Source organism: Corvus cornix, chromosome 2 (genome assembly GCF_000738735.6).
Source record: "Corvus cornix cornix isolate S_Up_H32 chromosome 2, ASM73873v5, whole genome shotgun sequence".
Lineage (NCBI taxonomy): Eukaryota > Metazoa > Chordata > Aves > Passeriformes > Corvidae > Corvus > Corvus cornix.
The window spans coordinates 10,450,642-10,467,317 of NC_046333.1; the positions used below are offsets into that span (position 1 = coordinate 10,450,642).

General features: G+C 44.5%; 1 protein-coding gene across 2 annotated transcripts in view; it reads right to left on the bottom strand.

Moving 5' to 3' along the window:
* Window positions 1–827: 827 nt before the first annotated feature.
* ADARB2 (adenosine deaminase RNA specific B2 (inactive)) overlaps window positions 828–16,676 on the bottom strand; it is a 306,651-nt gene continuing 290,802 nt past the window's right edge. The window contains exons 8-10 of one of the 2 annotated variants that reach the window (XM_039549516.1): window positions 11,778–11,959; window positions 5,914–6,092; window positions 828–3,978 (exon numbers count right to left, since the gene is read on the bottom strand). In XM_039549516.1, coding sequence (XP_039405450.1) covers window positions 3,892–3,978; window positions 5,914–6,092; window positions 11,778–11,959 — 448 coding nt within the window. In that variant the 3' untranslated portion in view covers window positions 828–3,891. Of the gene's footprint in view, window positions 4,168–5,913; window positions 6,093–11,777; window positions 11,960–16,676 lie in introns of both variants that reach the window. The other variant, XM_039549515.1, reaches the window with a different exon arrangement.

A 16,676-nucleotide genomic window follows, 5' to 3' on the forward strand; every position in this document is an offset into this window, starting at 1 on the left:
AAGGAAAGCCATGGGATGGTCTGTGAGGGTCTGGCACTGACTTCTTTAACATGACCAAGGAAAGAGCTGGGGGGCCAGTGAGCTGATGGGGCTTCCAGTGAGCTGTCAGGCTCAATTTCATCTGGAACCAAATCTTCACAAGGAGTCTGACAGGGAAATCTCTTTTTTGACAATTTTTGCTGTTAGTGTACTCATATTCTCACAGTGTCTGCTGAAAAGCTTTGGATGTTTTGGTAACACCAGTGGTCTCTACAAGGACTGGCCGAAGGAAATCACCTCAAGGCACCAGGGGATGCTCACACAACAATGCATGTTAAACATTTGTGGGGATGGTGGTGTTTGGGCTCAGTGTGAGTTTAGTCTGCTGTGGCTGAATACTGATTGTTCAAAGCAAGAACAACCCAAGGCCACTCCATCAATGAAGTAGAAATCTGCAGAGATGTTCTGACCTTTTGTTCATCACTTCAGTTTTCTTAGACAGCTTTGTGCAGCAACTCCCATGCAGTGGGGCTTTGAAAAAATTTATGAATTTTTATTAAGAAAGATCTTTGAGAGTAACCTGGAAGGATCAAATTAGAGATGTATCCAGTTCACTCGTCTACCAGGAAAACACTGTGTCCCTTTACGGCTTCATCTCCATGACCAGGCACAGCCCTCTCTCAGTATAGAGAGGGATTGTGTGATTCCCACGATGCATCACATCTGAACTGAATAAGAAGGTATCTGTACATCTAGAGTAGGTGTGTGTAAAAATACATACTAGCATTCTGGAGCACATTCCAGTTGATTGCTAAGTCAGAGTGAAAAATGGTCAATAAACAGTGAAAGAACAATTTTACTTGGCATTTTATTCACTTAACAGAAACATTCACTTATCAGGTATCACTGAAGTGCAATTTACAGAACTTAGCAGCAAATTCACATATGTAAATTCAGATTTATTTTCGTCGTCTTTTTTGTTTCTTTTTTTTTTACAAATATTACAAATGTACATCCATTAGTACAGTATTGCCATTCACTCATGCGTGTTATGTACAGAATCTTCACTAAAGAATTACTACTGAGCAATCTTTCCTTTGCTTCAGGAAATGCTGTATGTAGGTCATGTGTGCTTCTGGGATGGGGTCCCATCACACTGTTGTTGCACATAATGAGAAGAAGTAGATATTTAAGGTCATATTCAACCCTAGTGCCAACAGGTGCAACTCTACTGAGATCAGCTGAGGCCCACTTGCAGTGGGGACTCAGTTTGGTCCCCAGTACTAAACTCATTCTGTCAGCTGAATCCAGGGTTGCATTTATGTACATCTTGCAACAAAGGATCATTCAATCCTGCCACACTTTTTTCTATGTCCTTAAAAATAACCAGGCGTGGTGCTTTGTTGTCACAGTAGCTGCAACACCAGCCTGGTGGAACTATTATGCATTAGTTGGGTTGACGTCATGCCATGGCTGGAGGAGGATGGATGAGGGCAGGGAGATATAAGGAAGAGCCATTGAGGTCTCGTGTGTGCTAGATAAGGACTAACTCAGAGAGGAAAGGCAGAAGACATGCTCCCCCCTGCCCTGTGGATCTCTGCATGAGAAACCTTGTCCTCCTCTCTGGCTGCCCTGTGGTTTCTCTCCCTTGGTTGGAGCAGCCAGAGCCCCTGGGGTCACCACTGCCAATGTCCCCTGCAGCCTCGCCCACACCTCCAGCCATGGGCTGGCCCCTGCCTGCTGCCCCTCGGGCACATCTGCTGCCCAGATCACACTGGAGGCCTGCAGCGACAGCTGTGGGAGAGGACAGGACCATGTGCAGGTACCTGGAAGCTCCAGAAGGTGCCAAAGGTATTCAAATGTTAATTTGACAGAAGAGCTGTCAAAGTGGTCAAAGTACTGACAAAATGGTTACCACAAAGTGTTTCCATTATTGAAAAGTCTCAGGTTGTTTTTTTTTTTAAGCTATTTCTACTGTAAGGATATTTTTTTAAATATTTTTGGTAGTTAATATGGAATGTATTATTTTGTTGAAAAGGTTTCTGGAAGGGGAGAGCTTTGTTTTATCTAATTTAAAAATTCTAGTTTATCACAATTGTTTTTATACAAGACACTATAGATACATCTTGTAGTTCATAATCTAAAAATAAAATCTCATCAAAATACTGTAGCTATTCTATTGTGGGCATCAATAAACAATGTATTTACTGTATATGGCTCTCCAAACATGATAAACCCTATACAAAGAGCATCTATCTTTATTGATAGGAACAGTTTCCCGTGTAAAGGAAATTACATGGAAAAATATGAGCCTTGTGTTGTTTGAAAAGTAACTCAGCTTGACAGTTCTGAGAAAATACCAAGACAATTATCACAAATCAGTAGCAGCATGTTATATACAGATTTAAAGAGAATCACAGGAATAAAAAGAAAACAGTAGTTATATACCCGCAAATCCTGTCATCTAAAAACCCAGAAACTTAGAGAAATGCACAGGGCATTTGAAGGTTGGCTTTGCAGTGGGACTATCAAAGCTCAGTTCTCCCATGACTGTATCTTCTGCATTCTGATGAAGTTTGGGATGGTTCAAAGATGAGATTGTATCAGACCCAGCCCAGTTATGAAGAAAATATTTAAATGTTGGGTGATACTTGTCTCCTAAGTGAGAAACCCCATCTGCTTTTCAGGCTGCAGATGAACACGAGTAATAATAATAACACTTGGCATTTACACAGAGCTAGAATGTGAAAGCTCATGCATTGAGTAAGACCTTACCCAAACCTGTGCTTGCATCTGCTGTGCTTACGTCAGTTGGACTGTGTGGAGAGGTAAAACTCACTGCAAGAGAGACAAAATCTGGCTTACACTGTTGCATATGACCAGAGCATTTTGATCATGCCAAGTTCTTTAGATGTGAAGCATTTATTATTATCCCCATTTGACAGGTGGAGAAACTGAGGCAGGGAAGAGCCAAGTATCAAATGTGCTCTCTTGTTTGGGGATATCTTGTGGGTACCCGACCCAGCGATTGTTCAGAGCTCATCTTGAGCTCATACCAACTTGATTCAGAGCTGTGGGTCATCAGAAGATTGGAGATCTGAAGCTCTGGGCCCTGGCTGCAGCCTGCCTGATTTCAGGTAGCTTCCTGAAGATCCAGAGCCAGGAGCATGGTCACATGGGTCCTCACTGGCAGCCCCTGCAGAGCTGTGCACCTCCGCAGGCAGCACAGGGGTGAATTGCCCCCTTGGCAAGGATCTGCATCCTGACTGGTGTCTAAAAGGCATGTGAGATGAACTGGGCTCAGAAAAGTAAAATTTGTAGCATGCAAATTGTGACTAGAATTGAAGAGTTGCTGTGAAGTGGTTTGTCCAAGGTGTCAGAGGGAGTAAGTGTAAAAACCAAGGGCATCCTGATACCTGGCTTTGTGCTCAGAGCCAGCAGTGGAAAAATCAGTTTAAAAATGCTGCATTTCTTTGAGGTCCAAATTTTTTGTCACAGATTTAGGCAGCTTACAGGATGATTTTTGCATAGAGGTTAGGAACCTTTTTTTGTGGATGATTATGGATGCTCTGAGACCTGCTCTCATGCTGTGTGCCTGGGGTACTTCCATCTCTGCTCACTATTTTCCATTATTCAGTGATGACTTTTGCACTGATTGTGTGAGGGAAAACAAAGCTCTATTTTGGATCAGACAGGTGGCCCACTAACACCTCAAATCAGTAATAACCAACAGCAATAAACAATAAAAAGCAGAATCTTGGTGGGGGTGGCATTATAATTTGGGCAGGTACATTCTTGGGAAGGGATCATGAAAAAGCAGTTTTCTAAAGTTGAGTTCAGTGCATCAGACACATTTCTACTTATGTATTTCCAACACAGAATTAAGAGCAAATATTCCCATGGATGTTGCGATTAAATCTCAAACTGCTTCAGTTCTCTCCGCTCATACATCCTGCCTCTCCTTCTCTCCAGTTGGTTTGATCCCGTCGTATAGAAAAGCTGTGGAGTGATTTACACAGTTAGTAGGAACTGATCTTGCTCTGGGGGTTTCTTCACCCAGGTGCCCAGGCCAGCTTTCTGAAATGCTTTAAACAGCTGCTGCTTAACAGACTGGTACGTCTGGGCCACCAGCTTTGCCTCGCTGTACACTGATGGCATCTCTCCATGGCTTGGTACTCGTGTGCTCAGCTGCAGAACAAAAATCAGAGAAGGGGAAAAAAAATAATAAAAAACCCAACCTATGAGCCAAAAGAAACAGGAGGCTTCAGTAGCTGTATAATCTTCCTGTCTACATTTCATAAGCAGCAAACAATCACTGTGCTTTGTGTGTTTTGCTTTTGGTAAAAAACCAGGGAAGCAATAAATGCTGGTGACATGGTTTTGAGCCATTGGGAGGAGGAAAGGGGTGAACAGCTCTGCCTTGGAATGGGCATAGGCAGTAGGAAGTCTTGGTGTGCTCTACAAAGGCAGAATGCTACTTCTCAGTTAAGATAATTTTTACGGACAAAACTGAAAAAAATCCTTTCTGGAGATCTTTAAAGAATGTGCTCCTTTAAAGAAAGTTTACCCTGGGAAGTGGAGCAGCTCAGTGCTTCCAAGTAATACCCAGAGACAGAAGAAGGAGGGTTGCCTTCCACCCTCTCCCATCTTCCCTCTGTAGTCTGTTATTGTTGGGAATGTTGTGAAACATATCCAGGACAGGGCAGGAATCAGGCATCAGGGTTTGTGCTGGTGTGGGAAATCTAAGTGCTCTGTTGGAACACTGGAGCCACCCACCAGGAGCTACCTTGAGCAATGTCACCTGGCCAGTGCCCCTGGAAGGACATGCAGGAGGGAGCACCCTTTGCTCTGCAGAAGGACTAAACAAACTCCTCTGACCTGCCCAAGCCTCTGCAGTGCCAAACCAGAAGTGAGGATTTGATGCTATACAAAAGAAACCAAAATCTGTAAAATGCCTTAGAACAAGCAGTTGGGTGAATTCCAGCAGGGAATAGCACGCTGTAGGGAAAGGCACCCTCAAGGTACAGCCTGGTAAGCAAACAGCTCTCTTTTCCTTGTCTCTAAACAGGAGAGATGCTGAGAGGCAAATTAAAGGAGAAGATGAACATGCAGCCTGCAATGAGCTGCTCCCCTCTGTGTGTGCCAGCATTCTGTGGGGCTGCACTGGCTGGAGCTGTGCTGGCCCAGTCAGCAAGGGAGGGTGACATTGCCAGCCTGGGTGTCAGTGGGCCACAAGATGGCCTGGCAGCAGTGGCTTCTCTCTGGCTGCCTCTTTGTTCTCTTTGTTCCCCAGAGGTGGAGAGTGATGACATTATCAAATCCCTCGTTTTGTCAAGGGCAAAGTGCCCTGCTCAGCCACAAGTTACTCTCTCCTGCTGACTGCAACCTCACCCCTGATGTGAGCCAGATAAAGTCCAGCTCTCCCAGCCATAGTTCACCCCAGTTTTGTTCCTGTGAGCAACCCTCCATTCTGGAGGTAGCAGGAGTGCTTCTTGCCTCACTTCCTTCCTGCTGTGCAGGAAATAGACTGGGACCTCTGTCACCACACTGTGACCAAGCCCTGGGCACAAGGCCTAGGTTGGTCTCTTCTGCTCCCCACAAGGCTCAGGGTCCCTGCTAGAACAGACCATGCCACTGCCTGGGATGGGATGAGTCTCACCAGCCTCCTTCCCTTGTGGTATCCTGCAGAGCAGAACAACCCCTTTGGGCTTGTCTTTAAACCTGCCCACCCTGCAGGCTCCTTTGCCTGCCCTAATGACTTTGTTGGTGGAATTGTCTTCAGACTTCCCCACCATCACTCTGTCTTATTTGTTTTCACTCATTTCCCAATAGGAAGAAGGATCTTAAAGTAATTTTTTTCTTGTGTTCATCTTCTCTCACTCTCCATGGACTGCAGGACAGCTATTGCCAAGCCTCTTAGCGCACCAGACCTACCTTGCCGTGCAGCTTTGCCCAGCGAGTGAAGAACATGTGCTTGCAGAGCCGCGAGGGACTCCCGCAGGTCCTCTTCCCCGTGGTGGCGTTGATAACCTCCAGCTCAGTGCTCCCCATGATCCAGTTCACACTGAAGCTGGGAGATTTTCCGGGCTGCCGAGCGTCAGCATGGCTCACCCCTGAGGAGAGAGGGACACCAGTAAGCTCCAGTGCTCATTCGGAGGCTGCTCACACATGGTGGGGTGTTGTGGCACAGGAGACACCCTTGGAGAACTCGCTGGCATCGTGCACGGCACGTGCTCTTGTCACCACTGGTTAAACGTTACCAGACCAAGCACCTTGGAGAGACGTAACTTAGCAATTCCTATAGATTTTCTCCACCTTGCAGGCAAACCTTCCATGAGCCTAAGGAAAGCCTTTGGATTGTAGTGTGAGCTGCTGACAGCAGTGTGATGGTGGCTGAGTGAAATCTTTCAGAAAGGCTTTAGTAGGAAGACAGGTTTTTAAAAGGAACTAAGCAGTACAGTGCTTTGCCCACGAGTTCCTTCTGGTGAGCTTCCCACAGTCCAGCATATTTATCTGCTATTAACTCCTGGGGCCTTTGCCGTGAGATGTCTAGATCCCAGGGTGTTGGTGTGATCCCCACTGCGGGGCTGGGGCAGCATGATACCAATCAAACCCAGCCCCTCCCCTGGATCGAGTTTCCCGAAGAGGCAGACTCAGAGGGTGGGTTGAGGGGAGGCTCAGAAGCCCAAGCCGCACCCCCTGGGCGGTGCCCAGGTACAAGCCACCTCCCCCGGTTCAGGAAAATTCCCGGTTACTCTGTTGTTCGCTGGTTCTCTGTTATAACTCCCGTCTCTCGGTTTACCCCAGTGGTTCTTGTTAAATTGTATCCTCCCCTGGCTTGTACCTCATTGGTTGTTTTCCCTTTTCACCGGGGTTTTCAAATTCCGTATAAAACTGAGGACGAGCCTCAGTATCAGATCCCATCAATCCCATCATCCCCATCACATCGGATTCCATCCCTTCCGAGCTTGTTCGGGTTGCGAAACTTCTAACAATAAACCTGTTAGCAGCCAGACCCAACCAGCCTCTCTCTTCCTTTGTCTCCGAGCCAATGTGAGCCTATCCCATCGGCTCCTGCCGTGTTCCCTCTGCCGAGAAGCCAGCGAGCTAGCCCAGCCAGCAGCTCTTTTCCTGACTCCGAAGTCGCTTCAGCGACGCGTGGAGGTAACGCAGCTGGACTGTCTCTGACTTGGGGCACGCCAGAGCTCGTGCTTTGAGCACCAAGAACTGTGTTACCAGGGGATAAGAAAATACGAAACAATACACTCCATCATCACTGAGAGATTATTAGATCCAAGCTAATAATGACCTTGTAGACATCACAGTCCTACACAGAACACTCTCGGTCCCCACCTTGTGTCTGCCTGTGAGATTCCAACCCTGTACTGGAGCACCAATTTATTCAACAGCTAGTTAGTGTCCTAATGGTGATATTTCGGACATCTTTAAGTGGAATGCATCATATGTAATTTTAGACAGCTGCAATAATGATGTTTACAGTCACCTGGGATGACTGCATGACCTTAGTGTCATTCACATGGCCAGTTTTGGACATCTGAGCCACATACTGAGACACTGCCTTCATGGGTGAGACCTCCCTTGGCTCTAGATGCAGACCAGGGCTACAAGGTCAGGTGTAGCTGTGTACATGAGTTATTTTTAATCAGGTAAATTCCCGTCTCTTTTTAACCATTTAGTGTAGCTCAATCTTTCCATGACTCCTGTCACTTTTTCATTTCTTGTACCTGAAACAGAGGAAGGATTAGTCTTTGCAAGAAAATAAGAGGAATGAAGAAAATGGTTGGCTTATTTTCCAGCACAGTACAAATGCAAACAAGTGAGCTCTGCTGTGCCCTGCTCATTAGTGCTTTTGCAGCACAGAATCAACACTGGGAGCTTCCAAGGCTGGAAAAGACAGAGTGACCTGAAGCAGTTTGAATATTTTTGAAAACATGGACCTTGGATAATATGTCTGGATCCAGTTATAGTGTCCCTCTCTGCTAATTTGCTGTGTGGGCCACTAGCCTGCAAACCTGGACAACAAAAGCCACTGTGGTGAGCAGCAGGTGGGGACTGTGCTGGTAGGCAGGAGCTGCCTGGCACAGCCTTCCCAGCACAGGCCAGTGCCAGGACTGGGTCTCTGTTTCCAAATGGCAGCTCCTGCCTGCAGCAGCTCCAGCGACAGCTCATGGTTTGCACTGCTTTCATTGCTGCTGGGTGGAGGGCAGCAGAGAAAGGTCCTTTGCATTTTCTGCTGAGAGGGTTTCAAAGACCTTTTGCAGAGAGTGAGAAGTACTGATATGGGCTGTTCAGAGAGAAGGAGATTAAAGAAAAGAGATCAAAGCCCTTCCCTTCCAAAGTGCCCTTCTTGCCCAGGATCTCATTTTCAAAACAGATGCACGCCATGAGCATCTGCTGGTCTGAGGCAGAATGGAAGGAGATGGGAGCTGGTGGGAATGCAGCATCCATCACTGAATGTGTTGAGCTTGGAAAGCTCCTGAGAGACACCACGGGAGAAGTGGAGGGTTGTGCAGGGTTTGTCTGGCCGGGATGTGGCTTCTGTATGCAGCTGCTGCATCCTGCCTGGAGCCTCTCAGCATCACGGGAAGCAATGCAACTGAGGGACATGCCCCCTCTCTCCGCTGTCCCCTCTGCCCTGGGAGGGAGCTGCTAGAGCCAAATGGAGCTCAGCATGCACACAGAGAGAAAGGTAGCCATTGAAGGGAAAAAATTATATGGCAAACTCACTTTGTATTGGTGACAAAGCTGCAGAAATCATCTCAGTCACTGGGACTGAACTTGCTACCGTGTGTAGAAGAGAATTACAGCTAAGTCATAACCTCACCCAGGATTTGTAAACACATTCATGTCATATTAATACCTCTTTCAATTTTTTTCCCCCCAGAGATAACAGATCAGTCTGCATCTAAAACTCCAGTTCACCTAGGCAACAGGATTTAAACTGAGAGCTTGAAAAGCAGATAGCTCTGCAGCGCTGCTTGAACGTCTCTACACAGAAAAAGATGCAAACAGATCAAAATCAGCTGTTTGACACTATGCACCACTCTCTGTCAAGGTAGCACCCAAAAGCTTAGAGGACTTGAGTGCCAAAAAGCATGATAGCAAACACCCTGCCATGCAAAGTTGCCACAGGACACTAAATAAATGAAAATTTATTGTGAAATCCCCGACTAGAGGAAGAGAAGGAAAGGCTGCACAGAGGGGAGAGCAGGTTGTGGGGGCCCGTCAGACAGGGGCTGTGAGAGTAGCCCAGGCTTGTCCCAGTGCCTGGAAACCCCTCTGGGCTCCTTTGGCTTTCATGCTTTCTCTTCCCAGCTATCCCATACAAGTACATGTATTTAGGTAAATAGAAGATATTTTCACATTATTTTCTGAATGCAAAAGAAGAGATTTTAAAGAAAAAACCATGAAAGTCATAACAGACAAATACAGAGCATGGATATAGTCTCTGATTGTTGATTTTTTTATAATTTAAAAAACTTTCTTCCATATTTTTCTTTTGAAAAAATAATTGTTTTGATTTATTTAGAAAGTAACACTCAAATAATCTAGGTTACTTTCTCTCCTCTTTGTAAAACATCCTTCTTAAAACCCACACAACAAAGAGTACAACAGAAACCAGTAGAATTTGAAAGAAAAAGTCTTTGCACAAATAATATGAATTTGAGTATTGTGGGATGTGAACTGAAATCTGTCTCACTCTCCTCTCTCTCCCAGCAAAACCTCATTCCCCTTCAGGATACCCTTTAGAACAACCTCAACATTAAGAGAACAGGATATAAAAAAGGCTTTTCCTTCTTCTAAAAATTCCACCCAAGAGCAATCTCAGTGGAAGGGTGGAGTTCCATCTGGCTGGGACTGGTAGAAAACTGAGTAGAAAACCTCACTGATTATTTTTCAGTGGAGCCAGATATCTCAGGATATCTCATCACACCATGACTCTCCTCTCCATTGGAATGTTTGTACTGCTAGGATCAAGTGGCAAAATAATTGACACCCTGCAGTCCTCGGCTGGTGTGATGTCCAAGACAAGTGTAAGAGGTGGAGCTGCCTGGCTGAGATTGTGTAGGTCTGGTCTCTAATGCATCTGGAGAAGCTTCTTCTAGGTGCTCATCTCCTTAGTCACTGTACATGCTGCTGGCACAGTCTCCCAGGAGAAAGAATTGCAGCATAAGCCTCAGCAATGTAAGTTTTAAGCAGGATTGGCTCCCTGGTGGGATTTGTGGGGGGAGGGAAGATTACAAATAATGGGGTTAGAGACAAAAACAATGCAGACAGAGAGAGACAGATTCCTCCCACTGCTTCTCCTGGGCTGAGGAAAATCTACAAACACAACCAAAAAGCGAAGCAAATGCTTTTCCAAACAAGCCTCTGGGAAGGAGGACGACAGCCCTGAAACATGCAGATATTTAAAGTGACACAAGGCCCCCTCTGATGCCTTTCTTATTCCCTTGAAATCTCTAACAACAACTCTTGGACATACATACACACAGGCTCTGCCCAAGTATGACCCATTGCTTTTACTCTGCATGGCCAACCCAGCAAAGCAATAGCTGTTCTGTGGTGAAAACTCTTATAAAATCCCTTTTTGTGTTTTCAGTCCTTCAACAGCTGAAGTGGGTTTCCCTGTACATCCTGCAGACACAGTGAAATTGTGTGTACCTTTGATCTTAATGTATGGGTGTACTTACAGTGTGTTAGGGCTGGCACAGGATGAGATCTGCTTTCCCAGTGGGAGATGCAGAGGCTTCTGGCAGCCAGGGCTGTGTTGTCAAAATAACAGCCAGATTTGGGAAATGGGGAGATATTTCCTGGCCAGCTGTGAGTTCTTTCCTCCCTACCAAAATATCACGTGGGAAGGAAGAGGGGGCTGAGCCATGCCCATTCTGGACCAGGGCAGGAGGGACTGGTGGGACATAGAGTGAAGGGGAAGTGTGGACCACAGCTTCCTGCTCACTTGCATTGCAGTCTTTGGCCAGCTGCACTGAAGAGTTAAAAAATGGAGATAAGCTGTTCAGAAAAGGATAAGCCTTTTGACCCGTTCACCTCATAACATATACACTCACATTACACTTGCCAGATGTACTAAACCACACAGAACCTGAGAATTTCCGCAGGGGCTAAACTATCACTTCTGCCTCAGCCAAACAAATTTTGTCACAAGGGCATATTAAAAAAAAAAAAAAAAAAAGGTCCATGAAATAGGTAAGGCATAAAGCAGCACTCTCCTGATTGAGGAACCCAGAGGACTTTGAAAAGCAATGGGGTACTCCACTAAAGCATCCTGACCTCTGACTCTGTGACACCAACATCTTATTGACGTCTCAGGGAAACCTCCCAAAGAACAATTATCAAAGATTAAAATAAGGATCTAATCTGGCGCAGAATTGATGTCCCATAGCATTCACATGCCTCAAGACAGTTAAACCTTAACCTGAAGACAGTTAAACCTAAAATTTCCTGAAACTTCCTTCTGATTTTTAGAAATGTTTTACGTAGTCATACTTCTATTTTCCCCACTCTGTGTGTTCAATGTACAGTGGTTGCTTTCCTAGTTAGCTTGTACCCACCAATAATCCTTTTTTATGCCGCTGCATATGAAAAAGGCCTGGATTTAAACCAACCAGTTTCTTCATTCTCCAAATTCATATTTTTCAGGAAAAAAAAAGTACACGAGTTAATGGTTTACTCACAAACAAAAAGCATTCCTGTTGGTGAGCAGCACGATCAGCAATGGGAGGGGGGATATTTTGTCTTGCAGGCAGGTGTTTGCTTACCACTGAGAAGCAGCTGATTGCGCCGGTACGAAGCTGGCAGCTGACCAATGTCTTCTATCCTATGGCTCATTACCCGGGAAAGGTGACCAGTGTGGTAGAGGCTTCCCACAATGATGCTGTGCAAGTACATGGGTTCGATGAAGGAGCTGAGGAGAGCACCTTGGACCCCAAGGATGTTCCACCTGAAAAAAAATTCAGCAGTAATAAGACACATGCATAGAGGAACGGCCACAATAGAGCTACCCTGGGAAAATCAGCAAATGCCAGCACATGGGTTAGAGGGATGAGGGATGAAACTATTCCTTTCCCTGTCCTATGATACAGGAAGCACTGTTGGGTTATTATACACCTATGGGCTGATTCCCTCTAGGAGGACTTTAGATTACTGTGGTATAATTCACTTAAGGGTGGTACTTCTGTCTTGTATTGCTACAAACAGAGGCTTCTTATCAAGAATTGTTCTTTCTAAAAGCATTTTGTGTTTGATAGATGTTAATTTAGTATGTCTCTAGCAGAATTTTATTTTTCTCTGCATCTATAGTTTTCCCCTTGCAATGGTAGAGCTACGAGAGCTTTTGTTATTCTATTTATTCTATTTCTATTTATTTGCTGCTTGTCATATGTAAGTACCGCTCCCATATCATACAGCCAAGCTAACACATGACTTAAGTGGCCAAAATCCCCACAAAATCTTTGAATGTCTCCTAGGCTGACACTTCTTTGCACAAACAACCATGAAGATATGAAGACATCCATAAGAATTAAATCCTGGTCCTGAATAGGAAAAAAAAGAGAGGACTTCGATTTTAGGAAATTTATTTGTAACCTTTACCTTGACCTGCTCTAAAGTGCTCAGAGTGATGGATACATCTTACTCTGTTGCTGTCTTAAAGGTGCAGCAGAGTGATGGTGGAAACCTTGGGACCTTCCACCTGTTGATGACTTAGACCTCCATACTACTGGTGTTGGAGTAGTTGTCAGAACAGTTCTGCATTTTAATAGCCTATGAATTTTTACATCAAGCTAGGCACAAATATGACAGCATGATTACCTCTAAATTCTTCAGGGGACAGCTAATTGGTTAATAAGTGGAAAAATTAAAAAGGGGAAAGAAGTTATGATGCAGTTGTCTTCTTGGCAAACCTATTTAGCTCAGCTCCTCTAAGCAGTTGTTTCCCACCACGCAAACACTAACAGGGTCTCTTACACTTGGATAATATTTTTACGTAAGTTGAACACTGTCAATCTGTCTGAATAGTTTTGAGTTCAGGAGTTCAAACTGAAAATGCTTCAGAAAATGTATTTTGGAGAGCATATTTTGGCTCATTAAAACCCAAAACACCGGCAACATTTGGAACTCGGTAGCTGACTGAAGGAAAGGGTACGAGGTGTCTGCTATTTAAGGCATCATCCAGTGGCTGCCATGCTAAATAATGTGTTCAAAGCAGAATTTCCATCAGCAGCAAGCATTATGGTGCTAATTTCTTACATCATTGTTCTTTTCATTAATTAACATTTCTCAACCGTTAGTGCAATTATTGCAGTGCCTCCGTACTGTATGTCTCTTTTCATGATTAATAAGGAGTCATTATATTTCCCTTTCCTGAAGCAGTCAATTAACACGGAATACTTTCCATTAATTACTGAATGTTTAAAACCAGCATGCTGTACCTGGAGAGCAATCTGCTCTAGGAACCTGTGACACCAATTGCTTTTAAAAGTTCTCTTTAAATTTTATTCCAAAAACACAAGCAATTTAGCTGGCTGTATTAATTTGCCTCCGAAGCAGGGCTGTGAATGAGAAACATCTTTTAATCTCATGCAAGAAAAGGCAGCCATCTGGCTGCTGAGGATTTCAGTCAGACTCTCCCTGTCTCCCTCTGTAAATGCAGGCCATTAAAGTAATGTGTTCATCTACATAAAACTCAAATGAAATATAAAAGGTAATATTTATATACAAACAATTTAGTCCCACAATTTAAACAGTCATTGGTTTTATGAAACATTTACTTTAGTCGATCAGATTTGCATAACTTCATTTGGGGGGAAAAAAAGTGTGGTCATTTCTGCAAATAACATCACTTTTAAAGGAAAGAAATAGCTGCCTCTTTGAGTAAATAACTTATCATAATGCAAAATTAATAATGCAAGCTTAAGAAACAGAGCTGCATTCAGCTAACAGTACTATGTCTCCATCCTCCAGCATCTAAGGTAAGCAGAAAAATTAGACAGATATCTTTGTCCAGATGGAAACTTGTAAGATATCAGTGCTGTTTTCAGCATTTAAAATTTCCTTAAAAAAGCCTTACATATTTGATTGAAGGAGAGAAGAAAAGCAGCTAAACATAAAAACAACATATGTTCAACAATATTGGGATTTCAGCAATATGCACATCACAAGAAATCATCTGAGTTTTATTTACCAAAATGAGAGATTGTGTTCAGGTCATAAATTACAAGGTAATAATGACTGTATAATTTAAATTCATCACAAGGGACCTGCCTTTTCTTTAGAGATATTTCTCTGCCTAATTCTGGACATATTCATCCTAGTGTTAAAAGGGATTCGAATGTCAATGGAATGACATTATTGGAAATCACAATATAAGCATGACCAGGTTCTCCCCCCCCCGTGCATTGAAAGCATTCCATAAACGTGAATTAATCCTTGCAGTGCTGCTATAAGGTAAAGTCCCATTTTTGCACCCTGGGGAATCAGGGCAGAAAGGCAGTAAGAAAGGCAGTGCTGAAATCTGTAAGAGTTTCTGGCTTCTGGATGCAAGAGTTGTTCCTTGAGGGAACCTTGTTTTCCCATTACAAAAGAAGGCACAAGCAGGTGTAGGGGGTGATGAAGCTTCTGTATTAGCCATGGTGGGTTTTGACTCCAGGGTGTAAGTTTGACTCCAAGACAAAGTGGACAGAGCAACCAGACTGGAAAAAAAAAAAAAACAAGGGAGAAGAAACCTATCAAAGAATACAGGCACAAGAGCAAGGCCTGCCTGATCTGTAGAATGTGGTACAAAGAGAGACTCTCCCAGAAGCAGACAGCATCCTAAGGTAGAAAGGACTGAGAAATCAGGAAAGGTGCTCACACCAAGAAGGCAATATTTGGTGGGGACATTTGCTGGGTCTTTCTGAGCTGCTGTCCCCCCTGTGGTGTGAAAAGGGATGAGGGTGATGGCACTGCTGTAGTGCTGTATTTCCCCACACCTTTTCTTAGTAAATTGTTTGCCTTTCCCACATTGTCCTCACTCCCCTGCCCTAGTCCTGGACACACCCTCAGGTTCTCCCTATTGGTTCCAGTACCCGAACTCCGCCCATGTACCGCCCCTGTGCCCTGAGACCAGCAGTCCATGTGCTCTCTCCGCCCCCCTCGTCCCCATATAAAACACCAGGCCCCTGCCCCACGTGGTCTCTCTGCCTCTGGGTACTGGCTTATTGTCAGGTGAATGAAAGCTCCTCTGAGGTCCCCATGCAGGGACCCTTCTGCCTCCTTTATTGTCCCCGTGTTGTGGAGCCCAGCCGGCCGGAGCAGGAGCGCGGGGCCGTCCGCAAGAGCTGCGGGAAGCGGAACAGCCACTCTCCCCGAAGCAGCTCCGCTGCGCTCTCTGGGGAGGTTTGCAGCTTGCTAAACCAACACAGGAAACTAAACCACCACAACACACTGCCACCTGTACAGTGGCTACTTCCTGGTTCAGCATTGATTTAGCAGCATCCAGTCAGAGAAATGGGATGAAGAAGCAAAGACGGAGCTTTGCTCTCAAATCTAGCCCAGGTTTATCAGAGTGTTTAGACTGTTGTTTCTCTCTGGAAAGCAGCCTCGAGCACGTGTGTGAGTCCCCCTAACTCAGCACAAGTCCTAGGAAAGGAGGGGTCCTGTACTGAGCTGGCCAAAACCAGACGCTTGCACTGCTGCTGTCCTACAGAGCACGGCAAAAGCACATTAATGGTGGGGGAAATTTTCAGTTTCTCATTCTGCTGCTGCTGCTCTGTGGATGAAAAGGCCTACCTGGGAGGGCAGCCTGCTCAGTATTGTGCAGAAACAAGAGATTTTACCGACAAATATTTGAGGGAAGGTCTTTTATCCCATGTGTTGTTCATCCCTTGACCAACACACATGGCTAATGTACTGACTTGGTCCTTTGATATATGAACATCTATGGAATTATTTGTAGGTAGATGGTAGGGGAAAGATCCATCTGAGCAACAGTGAAGCTATCAATAAGGTTGTTAATTTTGAAGGAGCTATTTCTCTGTAGCCTAATTTAGGTCCATGGAAGTAGCTGTGTTCCCATCTGTAACAAAGTGCTCTCTTCAAATGTGGCTTTTCAAAATAAAATTATTATTCAAAGCAATGCAGTGTTACATTTTGGCTTCTCAATATATCAAAGTGACTTTTCTCGCTATGAGGAAATATGCTGGATCATTCTGAATTTTCCTAATTGTGCAAGATTTTAAGGGCTGTTTTCAAGGACATGCATCTCTCTAATAACTCATATGCTATGTGCTCTGTAATAACCCTTACAATAAAGTGAAAATCAACCCACTGCTCCCTTAGTCACAGATCTTATTTAAAAATCCCCAAATCTTCAGCAGGCAGGATCAATAAAACAGAATGTCTCCCCTTTTCACTCAAATATGGGAGCTTTTGGAGCTCTAAATGGAAGGAAAGTATACCCTTCCTTTTGTTCAAACAGCAGATATTACTGCACTGTTTACGAAGACAAAATCCTGTGTTTAGTTTTCAATATAGATAATCCTTGAACAAATATATTTTTGCCTGTTTGTCAATCACAGAAATGCCAGTGACAAGCTGGGAGGCATCCCAGAGCAGGCAGCCTTTCTTAAATTAAATGCTGTGCTCCCCCAGTCCTGGACAAGCAGAGGGCAGGGCATGAC